Source organism: Ophidiomyces ophidiicola (assembly GCF_022830035.1).
Source record: "Ophidiomyces ophidiicola strain CBS 122913 chromosome Unknown scaffold_1, whole genome shotgun sequence".
In the NCBI taxonomy this organism is placed as follows: Eukaryota; Fungi; Ascomycota; class Eurotiomycetes; order Onygenales; family Onygenaceae; genus Ophidiomyces; species Ophidiomyces ophidiicola.
This window is the reverse complement of record NW_026054641.1, coordinates 1,410,292-1,431,610: the sequence shown is the minus strand read 5'-3', so window position 1 is coordinate 1,431,610 and position 21,319 is coordinate 1,410,292. Positions and strand designations below refer to the sequence as shown.

Genomic DNA, 21,319 nt, shown 5'->3' with positions numbered 1-21,319 from the left:
ATTCCATGCGCCGCCCATGGTAGTTATATTTAGCGCACCCTCAGACCAAGCCACCACATTGTATTCCACGAATCGCAAGCAAAAATATGCGAGGCCAAAAACGCAGTCTGCGAATATACCATACAGCACCACAAAGTCCGATAGTTGCTGTATATGCGGTGACGGGCGGCCTTATACATCCCAGGCCCTTTGTATAGAGAGATACGAGTCTGGACTGTCCAAAAATGGGAAAAAGAGCGTTACCAGTAGCAGGGCATTAGTTATGAAACTGTTTATTGTGCAGGGTTTTCTTCAGGCTGCTCGGCGGTTTTCTTTGCGGCGAGGGCGGCTTCTCGACGTTGTTTCTTTTGGAGCTCTTCGGCTTCCTTTGCTACAACCCAGACTGAGAACACAAGTATTAGCGTGGGAGCAAACAGGATGTGCGGGTGTGCACCGCATTGGGGTTCTGGGAGAACGTACTGGGCTTGTCGGATTTGGAGTATTCTTTCAGCTGGGTGACGAAGTCGTCGAATTCTTTTTGTCGCCTATCTCGATTTTCTAGGTTGCGCTTTTGGAGATCGGGGTTGAATCTCTGGAGACATCAGGGAGATGGCTTAGCAAGGGTGATGCACGGAGTTGTTTTTGCGATTTTGCGGGAGCAAGCTCGTACCTTGAACAGTTCTTCCTCAGATGGGCGGATGTAGTTCACGAACATGGGGCCGCCGATACAGATAACCGCTCCGCTAGTCATAAGATCCCGTCAACAGTGACCGCCGCGCAAGAAGTCCGTGGATACTTACCCTACGAGCATCTTCGCCCATTTCCCAACCGAACCCATGGCCGGGGAGGTGGATTTGGGCAAGTGAGGCGAAGCAGTAGCGGCTAAGAAACGGCGGACAAGCTACACGATGCAGCCCTGAGTGATTTGTATCTGGAGAAGCGTCTTGTACCGGGTCCTTGCTGGCGTGTCTGTTGCTGGTTGATGTTTGTTCGATCGGCCTGTCTGGATGATGCAATTTGAGTTCGCGGTGTGGCGCGTGTGTGGCTTGCGCGCCGAGGAGCCTCGCTCCCTGGCGAGGTCGATGGATCTCATCTACTCCAAACGCGCCGGCAGTCGGGGGCCTGAAGCCGCGGGAGTCTTACTGCGAGACGTGCGAGAAGGCCACACGCTCTCAATGCGAAACTGCAGGGCTGAATCTGCCCGGCTCCAGAAACGCGGTCCCTGGCTGCGGTACAGTGATATACAGCAACGGGGCCTCACGCTGCTCTTGCTGGCCGCCGGCCACTTGTTTCCAGACAGATCATGCGTCGAGGTCATGAAACGCCGGGGGACATTGCGATGGCCATCGCTAGCAGGGCTGGAGCTGATCTGCAGCGACTGTGGTGCTGACCATCGTCGCAAGGCCTCAGGCGGGCATGGATGAGCTCGCTAGGTAGTTGACTTATACGGCCATCGCGGCCTGTACGGGGCAAGGCCAGTCACTAGCCAGCGGACCAAGGCGTCGCGCTCCCGCGCGACCCGGGGCGTCGACAAGCAGGAATGCTGGCGGACTGGCGGCTAATAAGCAGCCTGGCAAAGCTTGGGCGTCGCCAGGAGACCCGTTGTGTTTGGGGGTGACTCGCGTGGCTCAGGCTTGGACGCCGAGCGGGGCTGCTGGGCTCGCCCGGACTCGCTCTCGACCCGCCAGCAGAGCCTGCGCGCTGCGAGCTGGCTGCCGTTTCTGCGCCCTCGCTGTGTCTCTCTCTCGCCAGTCTGCGCGCTGGCTTCTCCCAGGCCAACTGACTAGTTAACTACTTAACTAACTAACCGCCTGCCTCGCCCTGTACCCTAGTTGGCTAACTACAGGATCCGGATTGTCTGCTCTCGTTCTCAGCCGCCTCCCTCCCAACGCGCCGAATTCCGGCCATATCAACTGCGTTATTGGTGCGTCTCACCACCGGCCTGTTCGAGTTACATCGTATCCCGGACTCTCTGTGCTTTTGAACGAAGCAGAGCACATAAATTCCCAACCTGCCCCTGCGTGGGCGCATCGTATCCGCGGCTAGGGCCGCCACTCATCTTTTAGACCTCAATATTTCCCTCCATCAGGCTGCGCGCTCTGCTTTCTTTCTTCTGCGCTGGAAGGAAATTTTTCCCCCTTCCCTTTCCCCGTGAACGTTGGAGTTGTGTCGAGGCGAGCCGGTAAGGAACGCCAAATGTGTGGCTGTCCTATTGTGATACTCACTTTACTAATGCGAGGTTTGGGTTTTAGGAGTGTGTCGCATACCTCTTGATGCTCCAAAGCGCTTAGCTCTCGGAGAGTCGTTCTCATATCTATTGAATATCTGATTTTACCCTTGAAGCCGCCCGCAGATATGGCATACTCCCAGCGTGGCCCCCCATCCCGACCGCCTCCAGTCAGACAATATCCCAGCCAACAGGCACCTCCAGGCAATGGATGGCAAGGGAACATGGGTAGGGGGCAGAATAATTACAGAGAAGATCCAGGCTATGGTGGCTTTGATGACTACCAGTACAATCGCCAGGAACGGTATCCTGTTCAACAGCGTGGCCCACACTACCAGCAGAGACCGCCTCGTGGGCCGCCGCCGGAACATACTGGGTATGGATACAATGATTATGATTATCAAGAGCCGCGACGGCCGCCTCCTCCACAGGCCCATCGAAATGTGTCTTCAAACAGGCCTCCTCCACTGCGCAACCCGTCAAACGCTGGTAAGCTGTTTACTCCTTAGCCCCCCACTCCATGCCGATGCTTAATTCTTTCACAGCAATCGAACCAGCGCCTACGTCTGCCACTCTCTCTAGTCGACAGTGGGACGGGCCCTTTCCAACTTTCCCATCGAAAAAGCCGCGTGGAAATTCTTTTGATTTGGACCTAGGCGCGGAGCTAGGCGGCTTGAGTATCAACGATAAACCAGGTCCTGCGAGACCGCATACTTCGAATTCCCACCGCCAGCGGCCTGTTCAAATTCCCACAGAGCCTCTCCCTTCTTTGATGACCAGCCGCCCAGGCGGTTGGCCCTTAGCTGGCTCTAGTGATCGAGACCCCTACTCCGCACCCCCTAGAGAAAGCACCCCTCACGTCTCTGCTCCGAAGCGAAGTGCAACAATGCCAATGAATGCACCAAACCCGCCACGTTACCCAGGCCAACCAACTTGGCAAGAAGCTTCCTCCGATCGGGGTGGGTCTGCTGTTCCGCCCAGACCTGCAACTACGACAGGGGTGAGGCCCGACGCCGTTGCGCCGCCGAATGTGCCACCTGTTCCCAAGGAGCATCAAGCTACTACGTCGTATTATGAAGACGACTACTATGATGACGATGATGTGCTGGATCACTACCTCAACTCTACCGAGCATGATAGTGATTTGCCCAATTTTAGCGCCATGGATAATTCTCGGGGGCATCATGAAGAATCGTTAATACCTCTTGATAAATCAAAAGCCCCAAACGCAACACAGTCTGAGTCTAAGCCCACATATACAGCTTATCAGCCATCTAGCGGCACTGCGCAGCCATATCGATCGCAGGCTAGCCCAGACCAGAGTCAGAACTCAGGATATCAATACAATAGGCCTGGCATGGCACCACGATATCCTTCAAATGGCGACGGCTATGGATATCCAACTGCAGATCCCTATTCAAGGCCCCCAGACACTCGAGGGATGACTCCCCGTCCCGGCTCAGCTCGACCACACTATTCACCAGGCCCGCCAAATCAGTACCAGCAGTACCCAGCACCAAACAACATCGGGCGTCGACCATCGCTTGATTATCAAGGAAGCTATTCAGGTATTCAGGATCCTAATGTAAATGGCCAAGGGCAGTACCAAAATCCCGACGCCCTTCCCCACCACCCTGTACCTTTCCGGCCTGGTCTAGAACAAGGCTCAAAGCCGCCTCCAGTTCGACAATATGACAACCAATCAAATTTTGCTTCTCAGCCGAGGCCAGGGTCAATTGAGCAGCCCTCTCGGCCCGCTTCCGGCCCGATTACTCCGCAGGAGCTGCAGCAAATCCAGCAAGCTGCGCGAAGTAACCCTTCTGACCAGGCGACTCAACTTCTTCTAGCCAAGAAACTTGTAGAAGCCTCCGTTCATTTGATTGATGATGGCAGAGGGGACGCAAGGACTAGGAACAAAAACAGAGAGCGATACATCTTTGACGCCCATAAGATTATCAAGAAATTGGTCAATGGCGGTTATCCTCATGCGATGTTTTACTTGGCAGATTGCTATGGCCAGGGACTTTTAGGTCTGCAAGTTGACCCAAAGGAGGCGTTTAATCTGTATCAATCTGCAGCAAAACTAGGCCATGCGGAATCTGCGTACCGTCTTGCCGTATGTTGTGAAATGGGCCATGAGGGCGGTGGAGGAACGAGAAGGGATCCTATGAAGGCTGTACAATGGTACCGTCGGGCTGCCGCCCTGGGTGATACTCCTGCAATGTACAAGATGGGCATGATCCTACTCAAAGCCCTTTTGGGACAGGCAAGAAACCCTCGAGAAGCCCTCTCCTGGCTTAAGCGGGCGGCTGAACGGGCCGATGAAGACAACCCGCACGCGCTTCACGAGCTGGCTCTACTTTATGAAAACCCCAGTGGCAATGATGCTGTCATTCGCGACGAAAACTATGCCAGGGAGCTGTTGCTGCAAGCTGCTGAGCTCGGCTACAAGTTCTCTCAGCATCGCCTTGGTGCTGCGTTTGAGTATGGCCTTCTCGGTTGCCCTGTAGACCCACGCCAAAGCATTTTCTGGTACACTCGTGCAGCTGCACAAGGCGAACACCAGAGCGAATTATCCCTCAGTGGCTGGTATCTTACAGGGGCGGAAGGCATTTTGCAGCAGAATGACACGGAGGCCTATCTTTGGGCACGAAAAGCCGCCATTTCAGGCTTGGCGAAGGCAGAATACGCAATGGGCTACTTTACGGAAGTGGGAATCGGAGTTCCTGCGAACTTGGATGATGCCAAACGGTGGTATTGGAAGGCATCATGTAGGCATCCTCCCCTATCGATGGTATGTGAATTCTAGCTAACCCTTTGTCTCTAGCACAAAATTTTCTTAAGGCCCGCGAGCGCCTTGAGGATCTAAAGCGGGGCGGTGCGAAGATGCAGAAGACTCGGGTCTCGCGCTCGGCAGTCAACAAGCAGAATGAAGGTGACTGCGTTGTGATGTGATTTTTAATGCTTTCTTTTTAACCAACCTTTACTTAATTTCCTTTACCTTTTGTGAATTACTTTCTTCCCTTCTTAAACCCCTCTGAACCTCTGGCAGGAATTTTTTTCGCACCATCCACTTCCATCCCGTAGACCCTATGTCCTATTTTCCTTTCCCAACCTGTTGACTGATTGCTTGAATTTTTGCTTTGTTTGCATTGGCAAAACAACCTGTGCGGCGTGATGAGTTCCCTGATAAACGATAAAAAGATCCTGCCATGCTAGACTGAATATCCTATGTAATGTAATAATGCTCTACTTATAGAATAACGTTTCGGTTCCTGTTCCTTTCCTGCTCTCACCAAAAGAATGACGCAGCTTATCGGTCTTAGTCAGCACGATAAGCCGATAAGCCCGCCGCCCAAAAAAAAATCTCCTTCCTGCGCGTTTCAACCTCGTTGTCCATTTTCTTCAGTTGGGCCAGCTGTTTTGTCTTTTCTTCTTTTCTATGCATTTATAGGTCCTCTAAAAAGTCTATATTTTCTTCGTTTTTCTGGCGATAACGGTTGATTCCATCTCAACTCGGTGTCCTCGCCATTTTTCTTTTTTTCTTTGGGTAGTTTACCCCCTGAACGATGCCCCTCGTTGCGATGGACGGTGCATCGTCGTATCCGACGATGGTTTCCAAAACTCCATCTTCCATTCCTCCCAGCGATGCCGAAATCTCCTCGATCCTAAAATCTGCCCTCGAGGCCCAAACATCGCAGCAGTCCCTCGATGCCTCCTACGCCCTGACAAATGTCCTAATACAGAGCACTGGCGTTCTTGGCCTCCGAGATCCCAATTTATTACGAGAAATTAAAAAGGCAGCGACAGATAAAAAGAATGGCGCTAAGAGAGAAAGTTCCATGCTGATACTTGGTGCTTTGTTCGAACGGTTTCCTTCTGAACATCCGCTTAGTGAAGTTGTCTTCCTGACTGAAGATGGAGGACTGCTCAACCTGGCTCTAGACTTACTCGCAGACAAGGGGGCCGTGGTTCGAGATGCTGCACAGTATGCCGTCGATGCTTTGTTTTCTAATTTGAAGGAGGAGTCTCTGGTCAATGCTCTACTTCCAGCGCTCTCAAGATATTTGAGTAAACCCACCGGCAAATGGCAGGGTACAGTTGGAGCTTACAAATTGGTGGAGAAAATGGCGAATAAAGCCAAAATCGGCACAGATACGAAAGAAAAAGAACTGCTAAAGGATCTGCTGCGCGAGTCTATGGGCAAAACATTGAAGGATCTCATTCCTATCGTTGAATCTGGAATGCACGACTTGAAGAATGAGGTCGCAAAGCAAGCTGTGAAGACTATGTGCGCTATCACGACATTAATCGACAATGACGATGTGGCACCTCGAATTCCTTTGCTTCTCACTTCTATGGAGAAACCTTCCGTCGAAACCCTTCAGAAGGCGATACACGCTCTCTCACAGACCACGTTCGTTTCTATCGTGACTTCTCCCGTACTTGCGCTTCTTACACCGCTTCTCGAGCGATCTCTGAACACGCCCACAACGTCCCAGGAGGTTCTTAGACAGACTGTGATTGTCGTTGAAAATCTTACCAAGCTCGTTCACGATCCTGTCGAAGCGAGAACTTTCCTGCCTAAGCTCAAACCCGGCGTTAAGCGTGTCAAGGATGGTGCTTCTTTGCCTGAAGTCCGCGAAATTGGCACAAGGGCGATGGACGTCATTGAGCAGGCAATGGGAGAACACGGCGTAGCAGCCGGCTCTGTCGTTCAGACAACAACAGATGACGTTTTGCAGGTTCTAGAAAAACTGGTTAAGGCGCATGGTGGAATAATTAGAAAGGAAGATGCCGCCTTCTGGAACCTGACCAAAACATATGTGTCTGAGATGGTCCGTGAAGATGCAAATTCTCGTCAACTGGACCGCATCCCTCTTTGTGTGCGCCCTTATCTAAGCCCCCTGATTGCAAATTCCGAAGATGTTACATCCGCACTGAAGGCACATTTTATTGAGGAAGACCAACGGAAGTATGGCGTTCCTGCTCAGGAAGACGATGGCGAGATTGAGATTGTGAATGCTGATTTCTCGCTTGGCTACGGTGGTCGGCTTCTTCTCTCGCATGCTAACCTGCGACTGCTGAAAGGCCATCGATATGGTTTGTGTGGACGCAACGGTGTTGGAAAGTCGACTCTCATGCGCAGTATTGCGGAAGGAAAACTAGAGGGCTTCCCTCCAAAAGACGTTCTCAAAACTTGTTTTGTCGAGCATAACCAAGGTGAAGATGCCAGCCAGAGCGTGCTCCAGTTCCTTACAAATGACCCTGAGCTTGTTGGAGCTGGGGCTGAGAGCATAGCGAATGCACTTAATGAGGTTGGATTTACGCCAGGTCCAGATGGAAGACAACAGCAGGCTGTGAGCTCACTTTCTGGCGGATGGAAGATGAAGTTAGCACTAGCAAAAGCTATGATCATGAAGGCTGACGTTCTTCTGCTTGACGAACCGACGAATCATTTGGACGTTGCCAACGTGAAATGGCTTGAGGATTATCTGAAGCAACACACCAATATCACTAGTTTGATCGTCAGTCACGACTCCGGTTTCTTGGATGAAGTTTGCACAGATATTTATCATTATGAGCAAAAGAAATTGGTGCTTTACAAGGGAAATCTTGCTGCGTAAGTCAATTTCTCCAGTCAAAGCTTTTCAAATAAGATACTTACTACTCTCTAGGTTTGTGAAGCTCAAGCCTGAGGCTAAGAGTTACTATACGCTGTCTTCTATCAACGCACACTTCAAATTTCCCCCGCCAGGAATCCTTGCGGGTGTCAAGTCCCAGACTCGTGCAATTCTTCGAATGACGAACGTTTCGTATACTTATCCCAGCAACTCAAAGCCTTCTCTTTCTGAAGCAACTTGCTCCCTCTCGCTGTCTTCTCGTGTTGCCATCATCGGCGCCAATGGTGCTGGCAAATCTACTCTCATGAAGTTGCTGACTGGTGAATTGATTCCACAATCCGGGAGAGTTGAGAAACATCCAAATCTTCGAATTGGCTATATCAAACAGCACGCCTTGGAACACGTTGAAATGCACATGGAAAAAACTCCAAATCAATATCTGCAGTGGCGTTATGCTAACGGCGATGACCGAGAGGTGCTGATGAAACAAACTCGCGTACTCACTGCGGATGATCGAGCACAGATGGAAAAGCCAGTCGATTTGGGCGACGGCAAAGGTGCACGGCGAATTGAATGTCTCATGGGAAGGCAGAAGTATAAGAAGAGTTTCCAGTATGAAGTGTAAGTTTTATGACCATTCTTCAAGTACTTCTGTAGTACTGACAGTCATTTAGAAAATGGGTTGGACTCTTACCCAAGCATAACACACAAATATCGCGTGAGACGCTCCTTGATCTAGGGTTTTCCAAATTGATTCAGGAATTCGACGACCATGAGGCTTCCAGAGAAGGTCTTGGCTATCGAATCCTTGAACCAAAGGTTATCTCAAAACATTTCGATGACATCGGCCTGGATCCCGAGATTGCAAATCATAACGAAATCTCCGGTCTCTCTGGCGGCCAGAAAGTCAAAGTTGTGCTTGCAGGTGCAATGTGGAACAATCCCCATCTCCTCGTCCTCGACGAACCGACCAATTTCTTAGACCGTGACTTTTTAGGCGGCCTTGCAGTCGCTATTAGAGAATTCAAGGGCGGTGTGGTGATGATTTCTCACAACGAAGAATTTGTTGGCGCTCTCTGCCCTGAGCAATGGCACGTTGCCGACGGGCGGATTACGCATAAAGGCAGCAGTGCTGTCGCTCTTGATCGATTCGAAGACAGCTCACATGCCCCTAGCACCGTTGCCAGCAGTGTTGTGTCCAGTGCGAACGTGTCAGCAGTCAACTCTGGCGCTGAGGATACGGGCGAGCTGAAATTCCGGGCAAAGAAAAAGAAGAAGTTGACGAGAGCACAGCTCAAGGAGCGAGAAGTTAGGCGCAGGCTCCGTCATATCGAGTGGCTGAACAGTCCCAAAGGGACACCCCACCCACCAGATACAGACGACGAGGCTTAAATTTTGTTCAAATGGTTTTTTTATGTGTTTTAGCTTTACAAAATGTGGTTTTGGCTGTTTTGGATATACATCGAATAGACTAATTGGTTGTTTCTACTTGCGCTGCTAATAGATGGAGGTTCTTCGGGCTTTTTCTGATTATAGTTATGTCTTTCAGTGAAAATTTTCTCTTGGATATATTATCTTTTACAGTCGCTTTATATCGTGCATAAATGTATATCGATGGCTACATTCCTCCCTCGTGACCTCAAGGGAATACAGCGCTGCACTTAACAGCTCTCTTCAAACTACTTTCCAGCTCTGGTTTCTTTTCAAGTAGCCGACGAAGGGCCGCCACGCATTCGACAGTTTCACAAGCCAGCTCATGGACTTCAGCAATTGTCGTCAGGCAAGTAATGTCCAAAATATCGCTCTGTTCCTTCTTACTCCCCTCACGCTGGGCTTGCGACAATATCTTTTCCCGCAACAACCATGCAATACTCATGACCTGAACGGTTTTTCCCCTTATATGTACAGGAACTGGAGTATTTAACGGACTGTTGAGATCATACTGGGGTCGATCCGGCCAAGCTTCGATATCAAACAGCTTGATCTCCACCAGCAAGGGCTGATCGCCCCGCTGCATGCGAATAGCGGGCATGCTAAAGCCGTTCAGCGTCACTGCGGTAAATGTCTCAGGGAATTTGGTTGCGAGGGATCGTGAGATTTTGTCGGCATCGATGCCCTTTGCTGCATTGGGCTGGATGATGGCGTCGATGTCCGCGGTGGGATGCGCGGTGAGATGGAACCTTTGGGCGTGCAGCGCAACTCCGGCGCCTCCGATAATGCCATACTTGGCTCCACACGCGGTCAGAGCGTCGGCGAGGATAGCGGCAGTGTTGGAGAGCTCTTCGACGGTGAGAATAACGAGAGACATGGTGTCGAACTGGCTATGCTAGGCCGATATAGTGGACGGAATGGATGGATTGTCTGTTGAGGATTAGGCGGCAGCATGCAGTGGCACTGAGACCAAGAGCAGCTTGGTCGCGCCATGGCAGCACTGCTGCCTGCAGCAGCCATACCAGCCTGCGGCCTTGACAACAAAACATGGAAGCTCCCAGGCATCGCTTCCCACTTGTGCCCTGGCCCCTGAGTCTCGGCCAACAGGATGATCAGGCACTGGCGCCCTAAGACGCTAAAATAGTTCGCATCTGTCAAAGTCTATCGAGCACCAAAGAGCGTATCACTTTCATATTATATTACGTAGGCAGATAAGAAGGATTCTAATTTCGAACTTGACATTTCTACTCCATACAGTCTATTGCCACTACTTCTGGCGATATTTTAATCGAGGCGAAGTATAGTGGATCTAACTACATAACTAATCCTCGAACTGTTGTGTTCGAAGCCTCGCTTTATCAGAAACAACAATACCAATTTGAATAGGGATAAAAGGAAAAGTCTCGCCCCACCAAACCCCCAGAGGGTCATCGAAATGTATATGTTTCTGACGAGGAGACCAATGGGGAGGGATGGGAGGGCGCCACTGACCATCTACCCCAAACTAAGTCAAAGTAAGTACAAAGCCCAGGAACCTTGATTCGCTTTAACAGTCTCAACATACCTGAAGATATGGGATTTGAACTAGGTGTTGCTGGGCAAGTTCCCTTTCACAGAGGGAAAATCGTACAGACCTTGGAGGGCGACGAAAACTGGTAAAATACAATGTCTCGTAGGAATCTGAAATATTTACGTCAATATTTGAGATCCCTACCAGCGGATCAATTTGAAATCTGATGCTCTCCAAGGTAGCAAGGGGAATATAAGTTGCTCGTGTAAAATATCTAAGTGAAGCTCGAGACATTGAATACCTGGGCTCCACAGGCAACCCAGAATCAACCCAAGAGCCATGTGGTGGCATTAGTTTACTGGAGAAATACGGTTCTGCACCAGCTCTATTAAGAGGGACGATTGCACGGCACTTCTGAGTCTTTGACAATAGTCAGTAGAGTAATCAGCTTTAAGAAAAGGGAAAGGAAGGTAAATAGAGGCTACTTACGTCTCGAATGATCCGTAATCTTCGCGTGTCTGCACCTTGAATCACGGATAACTTGGCATGGAAGGGGCGGGCATAAGTATTCAAGACCCATTTTGGTCCAGCATGAGTTTGTTGAAATGCAATATCTATCACTCCCATTTCATCGCTTCTAATCGCAAGAAAGTTGCTTTCACCAAGCATATAATCTCGACTGGAATTTTGGCTGATTTTGGCGCCTGCGTTGAAAAGTGCTATAGATGTAGAAGAGAATAAAGTAAATCCGAGAGCTGTTATAACGGAAACTGGAACGATGTATCCTGAAATATGCTTCTGTACAAGCGTGTATAGAATCCAGTCGAAAAGAGCAGACACGACAAGCCGTAGAAATATTCGAGCATGGGTCGGAACTCCCAGATTCGGGGTATCAGAGATGTGGCTGATATAGGTCCGACCACCAATATCAACTAGGTGAACCCTGATCATGTCACTGTTTAGAGTCAACAGTGTCTCTGTGAATCTATGTTCTGGAACTGCTTCCACTGTTTTGTGTCCCTTGAGCAGCTGGGAGGCTGTCTTCATGACAAACATCAAGCGTCCAATATCATGTTCAAATATCATGTCTTGAATCTCTTGTGGTAAGCGACTGAGTGACCATACTGGTCCTAGGCTGCAATGGGCTGTAGCGGTGAATGCACCATGTGGGCCATAACGTGATAATGGGGCCAAGTAGTTAAGAAAGGTCGGCTCTACCAAATCAATCAGAAGGCGAAGCTGAGAAGGCGAAAGTTGTCCAGTCAGGTCATGGCATCTTTTATGAATGAGAAAAGACCGTTGTCTATAAGCAAGTATAGGGTAAGATTCCATGATGCTTAGCCGAAGATCACCAATTGTGATCACAGAGTATTTTTGCAGCTGCCAGTCATTGGAGGAGAAAAGTCTAGCATTCACTGGATGGACTGGAAGAATATAAAAGCAATCCTGTCGATGTATATCGACTGAGTCTTGGCACAATGGGCACTGAATCAAATAGAAACCGTTCATTTTAGAATAAGAGTTGAATTCTTGGATGTTGTAGACCAAGGGCTAGGGAAATAGAGCAAGAAGATATGAAGCTGGGTGCTAAGTTTTTGTGCATGCGATGAAAGTCGGGCATTCTGGTGACACAGGAGGTAACTAATCTGTGATTGACATGCTGATTGGTCTCACTTCAGGCACTGCGGGTGTCAAGGAAACCGCCAATGAGAATATCACGATGATCGTTAGAATCAGTTTCTTTCATTAGTACCAATTAGGAGAGGAGAATGCCGTAGGCATGGTTTTCATATTTATAGAGGCTTTGAATTGTACGGCCCCCTGATATACCGTGAAATTTGACAGCCCAGATACGATTATACAACTGCCGAGTGAAAATCTTCGGAGCCTTTCAGATGGCTGCAGGAATGGTATTAGGGTAAAATTGTGGTCGACTCTATGTGCCAGTCAAGCCAACCCACATATAAGCAGACATCTCTACGAGCGAACAGTCGGTGGTTTATAAGCAGCCCATCCACGAATTCAATACCAAGGCTCCAAGTTTTTCGGATGTTGAGAGACGCGAGACCTTGTCAATCTGGGCATGGTTTTAGTGAGTGGTGGAGATTTCGCGGCACCGCTGAAGTGTTGTTTCGACCGAGAGTATTTATAGAAGAGGGTACTTTGTACACGCCTGGGCCGTTTGCTGTACAGTCTATGCTGCCGGACATAAATAATGGTTTGTGTTAGTGTTTAGGAACGGGATGGGAGACTTATTGGGTATTCAAAACTGTCTACACTTGATAGCTCTATTTCACTCTTCTTATTCTAAGAACAACTGAGATGTAGAGAAAATAATTGAGGGGGGCAGAGTAGTATAGTGAAGAAACCGTTTGAGCCGAAATATGGTAGATTGATTCTGGTCAGCGAAAATTATCGCGTGCAATACGGAGTACATCCCACGCTTTGGTCTTCAAATCAGTGGCTTGTTTTTAACGGCCCAAGTCCGTGAGGATTTCTCGCAGCCCTTGTAAAATGGGGGTGCCAAGCAAGTAATAGTTATCTGAATCCTGCTGTCGTACTCCATAGGAGGAGTGGATGGATGACTTCCAAGTACAGAGAACCGTGCTGTACGGAGTAGTAGGGTGGAGGACATGGACTCTCTAAGGCCGCACCACTACCGTATAGCCGTCTTTAACCGTGTGGGTGAGAGTATTTCAATGCGCGATCGTTTTTTTGGTGGCAATTCGGACAAGAATTCACTACTGGCCAACAGTAATATTTTATTGTTGCTCCTTGCCTTGATGGCGTCTCTGCTTCGCTAGCTCGGCGATGGCTTAATTATAGGGAGACTTGGTAGTCCCTCTAGGCTCTGGGATACGGAGACTGATTGGAGTGCTTCTTAGTGTGCCTTGATTCGCATGAGACAGCTAACTTATGGGCTTATTTACCGTATTTGTCAATTACCTGGGCGGGCTGAGATTCCTCTTGAGAGGCAGAAATCAGTAGACCACAATTGTAATTTCACAACAATAATAAAGACAAAAAGATGCCTCGTTGTTGCGCTAACTATATATGTTCTCGGTGAAGGGTGATCTGAAAGAAAAAAAAACTAAGATGGGAACAAGGGGTCCACACTGCTCATCATTATTGTCTTTCACAAAGTCTGGCAAGGCCAGGAACTGGAAATAATGATAAATAAATACGGGACAAAGCTGTACCCTTATTAGACTTTATGCACGTAACATAAGGTGTGGATCGAAAACTCTTCATTGGCTCAGAAACCTTGCGAATATCTCTAATCTTGAAGCCACCACTTAGAAAGAATTTTGCAGCAATGTTGTAAGTTTCACCACCACTAATTTTGCCTTAGATGGGAGCAATAATGATGTGAACAAGCAGTCCTGTGTTGGTCAATGGGACTTTCTGAAGTTCATAAGCCGGTTCGTGCTCCGTACCCCCACCGTATACGACAACCCCACGCACAAGCCCTTCAGAAGAAAGAGGGACGAAACGTAGCCTGCCAAGGGCGTCTCCAGAGCCCCATAGTGCCGAAGCCGCCCTGCTGGCACGCTTGCGCTAGGCGAGAGGGTAGAACAGGGGGGCACGTGAGGTGTTTTCATGGACCTGACCTCTCAACGTAGGGGTGCATTCTTATCAACGGGCCGCTGGTGACTGATGGCCAGTTAGACGCTCGATGATCACAGGCCCGAAGCTTGACGGGCGGCATCTGTTAGACCTGCAACTTTGGGTTGGTGGTGAGGCCATACGGGTAGAGGGGCTAGTAATCGCCCCACGTCGATGGAGCTGCTAACGGAGAGGCATCATCATGGAGATTGCACGGAGGACTCCATTATTATGTGCTTTGTTGGGGCCATAATTGCGGGAGCCATCCGATGGCTAAAACGCCGAACAGATGCCCCTCTTTCCGGTTTCCAACGCTCAACTGCTGGGTCAAAATGAAACGAACCGCGACTGCGCGCTTGGGACGGGAGTCAGAACATGGCCACGCGGCACCAGAACAGCATGCTGGATATTGGGTCTGAACCGTCGGGCTCCGAGCCACGCGAAGCCAAGCCGTCGCGCGGGTAAAATCTGCCTGGAGTGGCCGTGCAGCATGCCGTAGCAGCCGGCTATTTCTCGGCAGAGCGGGGCGGATAAAACACGGGCCGTGGCTGGGCGCCACATATGACGTCACATATGCTGACTTAATGCGGGGCTGAGCAGGCTTGGCTTCACATGCTAGTCACCTGATTGCTGAGTAACAGGCGTTCGCTAGGCCTTAAAAGGCTAGTGCAGGTCATGGCCAATGAGAAGCGGCGGCTGGGCTGCTGGGCACGGCGAATTCATCGACGAAGGCAATCCCGCTTCGCCGCTCTCGATCCGCTCGGAGGCAAGGGTACGTCAACGCCCGCCAATTGCGCGCCGGCTGGAGGATTTTTTTTCACGCAACAAGCGGGCCCTCGCTGGCAAAAACTGGGTAGATGGCGGTGGGGACCGAGGCGCATCCGTGGTCAAGGAGTTAACTAAAATAAATTAGTTGAGCCCGACGGCACAGAGGCTTAAAAGCACCCCGGATTCACTCGTCGCCCAACACCGTGCGGGAAAAAAACTCTTTCTGTTTCGTTTCGCCGTTCCTCTCTTGTGTTGTCGTGCCCTCTGCGCCCTCTGCAACAGCCGTCTGTGTTTCTCTGCCCTCGCCGGGTCACCATTGCGCCCTCGTCGTCGTTGCCGTTAGCCATCCGGATGATGTCACTGCTCTGAACCCATCTCACGCGTCTATTCCCACACCATTGCACCTGTCAACGCCCTGTACGCAGCAATCCAGCCCTAGCAAAACTCGCGTTCATTCGTCCAATCTCCATCAGCCTCAGCATCGTGTAACGCCAGTCAAGGATCATCAGCAAACCCTCACCAATAGCGTTCGGTTTCATCAAAACGGTGAATAGTCTCGATCAACTTGTCCCTGTTGCCTCAACTGCCATCAACGAGATCGTAGCAACTCCCAATGCAACAAGATTCCCTGTGCGACTGAAACTGAAGTGCGTTATGTTCGCGGCTCGCGTCTAGTATCAATGCCCCAATGCAACGCTTGAGTTGATATTTGATCTCTTTTAGGAATCTTAAGTCAATTGACTTTCTGCCACCAGCAACAACTGCAGCTTAAGACAGTATTCTTATAGCAGTATAGTTACTCATGTCGTCCAAGATGGATGTCTCTGACAACGAAAAGCAATATGGAGAGCCCCATGTCCAGGATGACAGCTCCATGGACGAGGATGCCGCCAAACTTGCGGCTATGGGGTATTCCCAAGACATGACTCGGAAATTCTCCATTCTGTCCCTACTGGCTGTAGGTTTCTCGCTGACAAACTCGTGGTTTGGTATTTCGGCCTCTTTGATTACCGGTATCAACTCTGGCGGTCCAGTTTTGACAATCTATGGCATCCCCTGGATTGCTTTCATCTCAACCTGCGTTGGAATCACTCTCTCGGAACTGGCGAGTGCCATGCCCAATGCTGGGGGGCAATATTTTTGGGCCAGCGAACTGGCTCCTAGAAAACATGCCAATTTTGCCTCCTATTTGACCGGTTGGTTTGCGTGGACTGGAAGCATCTTCACTTCTGCCAGTGTTGCCTTGAGTCTGGGACTGGTTGGTGTGGGCATGTACCAACTGGCACACCCTGACTTGTATGTTTCAATTCCACGCTTGAATCTGTTAATCGTTCTAGAATTACTAATTGTATCGTTGAGTACAGCGTACCGAAGGCATGGCATGCTGTCCTTGCTTACCAGGTGATCAACACGTTCGCTTTCTTGTTCAATTGCGTGGGCAAGTTGCTTCCCAAAGTCGCAACGGTGACTCTTTATACCTCGCTTATCTCCTTCATCACCATCTTGATCACCGTGCCAGCTAAAGCTAAAACCCACCAGAGTCCCGAGTTCGTTTTTGCGACGTTTATCAATTCTACAGGCTGGAAGTCCAACGGTATCGCATACTTGGTTGGATTGATCAATTGTAATTGGGTTTTCGCCTGCCTCGACTCCGCAACGCACATGGCCGAAGAAGTTGCCCGACCTGAAAAAGCGATCCCAATCGCCATCATGGGCACCGTGGCTATTGGCTTCACTACCGCATGGTGCTTCGTTATTTCCATGTTTTTCAGCCTTAACGATTTTGATAAGGTGGTGAACAGCGCCACTGGTGTTCCAATCCTGGAGCTTTTCCATCAGGCTCTGGGCAGTAGGACAGGGGCTATTGCTCTGCAATCCCTGATCCTGGCCACTGGTATGGGATGTCAGATTGCGTCACATACCTGGCAATCGCGACTTTGCTGGTCCTTTGCACGCGATCGCGGACTACCATTCCATGCGCTGCTCTCCAAGATTGACCCCAGACTCGATGTTCCCTTCATGGCTCATTCGGTCAGTTGCTTTATTGTAGGCATTCTTGGGCTTCTCTATCTTGGATCTTCGGCTGCATTCAACAGCATGGTCACAGCTTGCATTGTCCTGCTGTATGTTTCGTATGCCATCCCGATCATTTGCCTGCTGATTCGCGGGCGCAACAACATCAGCCACGGCCCATTTTGGCTTGGAAAGCTTGGTATGGCTGCGAACATCATTGTCCTTGCTTGGACATGTTTTACCATTATTATGTTCTCGTTCCCTTCTGTATACCCTGTTCAAGTTGGCAGTAAGTACTCCGACCCAGAAGATGCGTTTATTTGGAGAGGCTAATGCGACGCTAGATATGAACTATGTGTCTGTTGTATATATGGTAGTGATTGTCGTCATCGTCATCGATTGGTTTGCGCGTGGAAGACGGGAGTTCAGAGGCCAGTCGACTCGCCATACCGAGGTCGACTTGATCGTGCGAAGAGAAAGCACCAAGGGGTAAGAGCAGAACTTATCGCTAGACATGGTGTCTGGTGACTTCATAGTGTAAATAGCACGTTAGAAAATCTATTCTTCTTATTTTTTTTTGGAAATTCATTCATTCTCTGCTGTTCTGGTGATTGATTGGCAGTTCGCGCGCAATCCTTGTAGTCGCGATGCCAAGCCAACACAGCTTAATGTTTTGGTTTTGCCCAACGCGGTCTACAGAGCAACAAAAAGCAAACAACTCACATTTGGCGGAAGCCATGCAGCCACCCAAACCGACACTCGCTTGATCCTCGGCGGCTGATTGCTTATTTTGAGGCCATTTTGTCCGGTAAACCCGGTTTGCCATTTTCACACACACGACCTAGTACCCTTGCATATATAGTTACCCTCATTGTACAGAGTACTCCGTACATAACTTGACAATTCACAGGTATCCATGTTTGTACTGGCTTGAACCCTTCATTAGGCTTCTCGATGAATGTGACAAGCAGCACCTCCTACGCCCAGCAGGGTGGCATTCCTCCACAAGCACAACAGTCGAGACTCAGCCAAGAAGCCCTTGATATGAAGAACACCAGAGACTCCGCCCACGAGTCCATGGGCCTCTTGCAATCAACAGGGGCCTTGCGGCATGAGAAACGCAAATTTCTACCTCCCTGGCTTCGCAAAAAACGCTGTTTTGCTTTATTAATAGTGCTCATCCTCGCCGTGGGCACGACACTTGCTGTACTTGGTGGTTTGGGAAGGCTAGGAGACCTTGGAAAGAAGAAGTCCCAGGCGATCGCGCCCAAAGATGGGGTGAGCTCTGCCATTTCTTTCTCCATACTTTCAGTATGATTAAGCCTGACGTTTGCTGAATATATTTTTAGCTCTCTCCACCATGGTATCCGACCCCAAAGGGGGGAACAGTTTCAAACTGGTCAGATAGCTATAAAAAGGCCCAGAAAATGGTAGAAAGGATGAGTCTGTCAGAAAAGGTGAATGTTACTACAGGAGTTGGCTGGCAAATGGGTCTCTGTGTCGGTAATACGGGTATGTCAGAATTTCTTTGATTCGGGAAAAATATGCTTTCTACCGCGAATATCTAAAATACCTGATTCGCACGCTGACTGATTTTCAATTAGGACCTGCCACTTCTGTAGGATTTCCGTCGTTATGTTTACAGGACGGGCCCCTTGGTCTACGGTTTGCAGATAATATCACCGCTTTCCCAGCTGGTATTACAGTCGGTGCAACTTGGGATCGAGACTTAATGCGAAAACGAGGCCGACTTCTTGGAGTTGAAGCACGTCTCAAAGGAGTTAATGTTCTTCTAGGACCAGCACTTGGGCCACTGGGAACGTTACCCGCTGGCGGCCGCAACTGGGAAGGCTTTGGATCAGATCCAGTTCTTCAAGGCGTTGCCGCAGCAGAAACAATTAGGGGCATACAGGAACTTGGCGTAATTGCAACCGCAAAACACTACGTCTTGAATGAACAGGAGCACTATAGGCAGCCCCATGAATGGGGCATACCTAATGCCATGTCATCAAATATCGACGATAGAACTTTGCGCGAGGTATACATCTGGCCGTTTGCCGAAAGTGTGAGAGCAGGAGTCGCTAGCATCATGTGCGCTTATCAGATGGTGAACAATTCATATTCTTGTGGCAACAGCTTGCTGCTAAACGGCATTCTGAAGGATGAACTAGGATTTCAAGGCTTCGTTCAGTCTGACTGGTGGGCTCAACAAGCTGGAGTATCGACCGCTCTCGCTGGCTTAGATATGTCAATGCCTGGTGGCGGTCCTCGTTTTAGCCCCGGAGTTTCGTACTGGGGCAGCAACCTCACGTTAGCTGCATTAAACACATCGGTCCCTATGGAGCGGATTAATGATATGGCTACAAGAATTGTTGCAGCTTGGTATCAGATGAAGCAAGACACGTGGCCCAAACCAGCTCCGGAGGGGGACGGCGGGCCGAACTTTTCGTCTTGGACGAGGGCGAAGGTCGGGCGCCTTCACGAAGGGAGCGATGACAAAGATGCTGTTGGCGTGGTAAATAAGTTTGTGAATGCCCAGGGAGAGGGAGACAATGCACATGGGCTTCTTGCACGACGAATTGCCGCTGAAAGTACTATCCTGCTTAAGAATGAGGGCAATATATTACCCCTATCAAGAGATGGCAACGGTCGAGACAATGCAACCTACCGCGTGGGTATTTTTGGAGAAGATGCCGGTCCAGGAAAAGGCCCCAACTTTTGCCTAGATCGAGCTTGCAATCAAGGGACTCTTGGTTCTGGTTGGGGCAGCGGCGCTGTCGAATTTCCCTACCTAATTACTCCGGGAAAGGCGCTTAGTCAAACCTTCAACAATGCATCTGTTAAAGTGTCACTTCATTACGAGAATGAAGTTTCCGATGCTGATTTAAAGGATAAAGAGCTTTGCATTGTATTTGTAAATTCGAACGGGGGCGAAGGCTTTGCGAGTGATGGCGATATCCGTGGAGACCGAAATGATCTCTTCTTGCAAAAAGGTGGAGATCGTTTGATAAAAGCTGTGGCCAGCAGGTGCGGCAAAGGTTCTGGCCACACAATCGTTGTTATCCATGCTGTTGGGCCGGTAGTGATGGAATCATGGGCGGACGAGCCTAATATTAAAGGCATCATACTTGCTAACCTTCCTGGTCAAGAGAGCGGAAATGCAATCGCGGACTTTTTGTTTGGCAATGTTGATGCTTGTGGCCGGCTCCCTTATACTATCGGCAAGAATCTAGATGATTACGGGCCCGAATCCAAAGTGCTTTACAAAACAGATGACCCCGTGCCGCAAAAAGATTTTTCACATGGACTTTACACAGACTATCGCTACTTTGATCGGCATAACATCACTCCCCGCTATGAATTCGGGTTTGGCCTCTCGTACACCAGCTTCAATTTCTCCGATCTCACTATTACACCCTTGCAGAACAAAACGGCCTTACCGTCTCCACGACCTGAGTCGGACGTTTCACCCCCCTCATATGACAACCAAATCCCATCAGTGAGGGACAGCCTATTCCCAAACAAATTCCGAAGGCTTTCTAAATACATATATCCTTACATATCTTCCGAGAGGCAAGTGACGCGTGGCAGCTATGACTACCCAGTAGGGTACAATATAACCCAACAACCATCCCAAGCGGGCGGCGGTGAAGGTGGCAACCCATCACTTTTTGAACCGTTTGTCAATATATCGGTTGTTGTAACCAACATCGGCCGGCGGGCAGGAAAAGAGGTCGTCCAGCTGTACGTCTCTTTTCCGCAGAATGTAACAGATGTCGGGAACCCTACAACGGGTGGTGGTAATACTACAGCAACCCACGGCACACAAGATAGTATTGATTTTCCCATTCGTGTGCTACGAGAATTCCGCAAAGTCGAGCTGGACGCAGGCAAATCAGCCACTGTGAATATGTCGCTGACGAGAAAAGACTTGAGCTTTTGGAGCACGAGACGACAAAACTGGGTGATGCCGACGGAGGGTGCATTTCGGATATGGGTTGGAAATAGTTCGAGGGCCCTGCCCCTGGCGGGCCGCTTCTAAAATACGAGTCATGAGGTTACATGCTGGAGCTGGGATAAGCTTATCGCGCGCGCCTGAGCACAAAGTGGCCCATAGGATGCCAGCAGGCGGGAAACCAGTTTGCCAGCGGTGAATAGCTG

General features: G+C 49.7%; 6 protein-coding genes across 6 annotated transcripts; 3 read left to right on the top strand and 3 right to left on the bottom strand.

Annotated features, from left to right (window-relative positions):
- Positions 1–272: 272 nt before the first annotated feature.
- cbp4 (Assembly factor cbp4) lies at positions 273–817 on the bottom strand (the record flags this gene model as incomplete). The annotated part of the gene is made up of 4 exons (XM_049249595.1): positions 273–382; positions 460–571; positions 650–722; positions 780–817. 4 exons carry the CDS (start codon positions 815–817, stop codon positions 273–275), a joined length of 333 nt encoding a protein of 110 aa, XP_049111789.1.
- Positions 818–2,334: 1,517 nt separating this feature from the next.
- On the top strand, positions 2,335–5,161 carry LOZ57_000495 (uncharacterized protein; the record flags this gene model as incomplete). Its single annotated transcript, XM_049249594.1, has 3 exons — positions 2,335–2,695; positions 2,752–4,977; positions 5,034–5,161. The coding sequence occupies 3 exons, from the start codon at positions 2,335–2,337 to the stop codon at positions 5,159–5,161; spliced, it is 2,715 nt and encodes a 904-aa protein (XP_049111788.1).
- A 614-nt stretch (positions 5,162–5,775) lies between these two features.
- On the top strand, positions 5,776–9,222 carry NEW1 ([NU+] prion formation protein 1; the record flags this gene model as incomplete). Its single annotated transcript, XM_049249593.1, has 3 exons — positions 5,776–7,829; positions 7,885–8,451; positions 8,505–9,222. 3 exons carry the CDS (start codon positions 5,776–5,778, stop codon positions 9,220–9,222), a joined length of 3,339 nt encoding a protein of 1,112 aa, XP_049111787.1.
- A 247-nt stretch (positions 9,223–9,469) lies between these two features.
- On the bottom strand, positions 9,470–10,138 carry LOZ57_000493 (uncharacterized protein; the record flags this gene model as incomplete). The annotated part of the gene is made up of 1 exon (XM_049249592.1): positions 9,470–10,138. One exon carries the CDS (start codon positions 10,136–10,138, stop codon positions 9,470–9,472), a length of 669 nt encoding a protein of 222 aa, XP_049111786.1.
- A 444-nt stretch (positions 10,139–10,582) lies between these two features.
- LOZ57_000492 (uncharacterized protein) lies at positions 10,583–12,280 on the bottom strand (the record flags this gene model as incomplete). Its single annotated transcript, XM_049249591.1, has 3 exons — positions 10,583–10,765; positions 10,826–11,191; positions 11,261–12,280. The coding sequence occupies 3 exons, from the start codon at positions 12,278–12,280 to the stop codon at positions 10,583–10,585; spliced, it is 1,569 nt and encodes a 522-aa protein (XP_049111785.1).
- A 3,679-nt stretch (positions 12,281–15,959) lies between these two features.
- On the top strand, positions 15,960–21,200 carry LOZ57_000491 (uncharacterized protein; the record flags this gene model as incomplete). The annotated part of the gene is made up of 6 exons (XM_049249590.1): positions 15,960–16,441; positions 16,510–17,447; positions 17,503–17,647; positions 18,130–18,436; positions 18,508–18,670; positions 18,763–21,200. 6 exons carry the CDS (start codon positions 15,960–15,962, stop codon positions 21,198–21,200), a joined length of 4,473 nt encoding a protein of 1,490 aa, XP_049111784.1.
- Between the last annotated feature and the right edge of the window lie 119 nt (positions 21,201–21,319).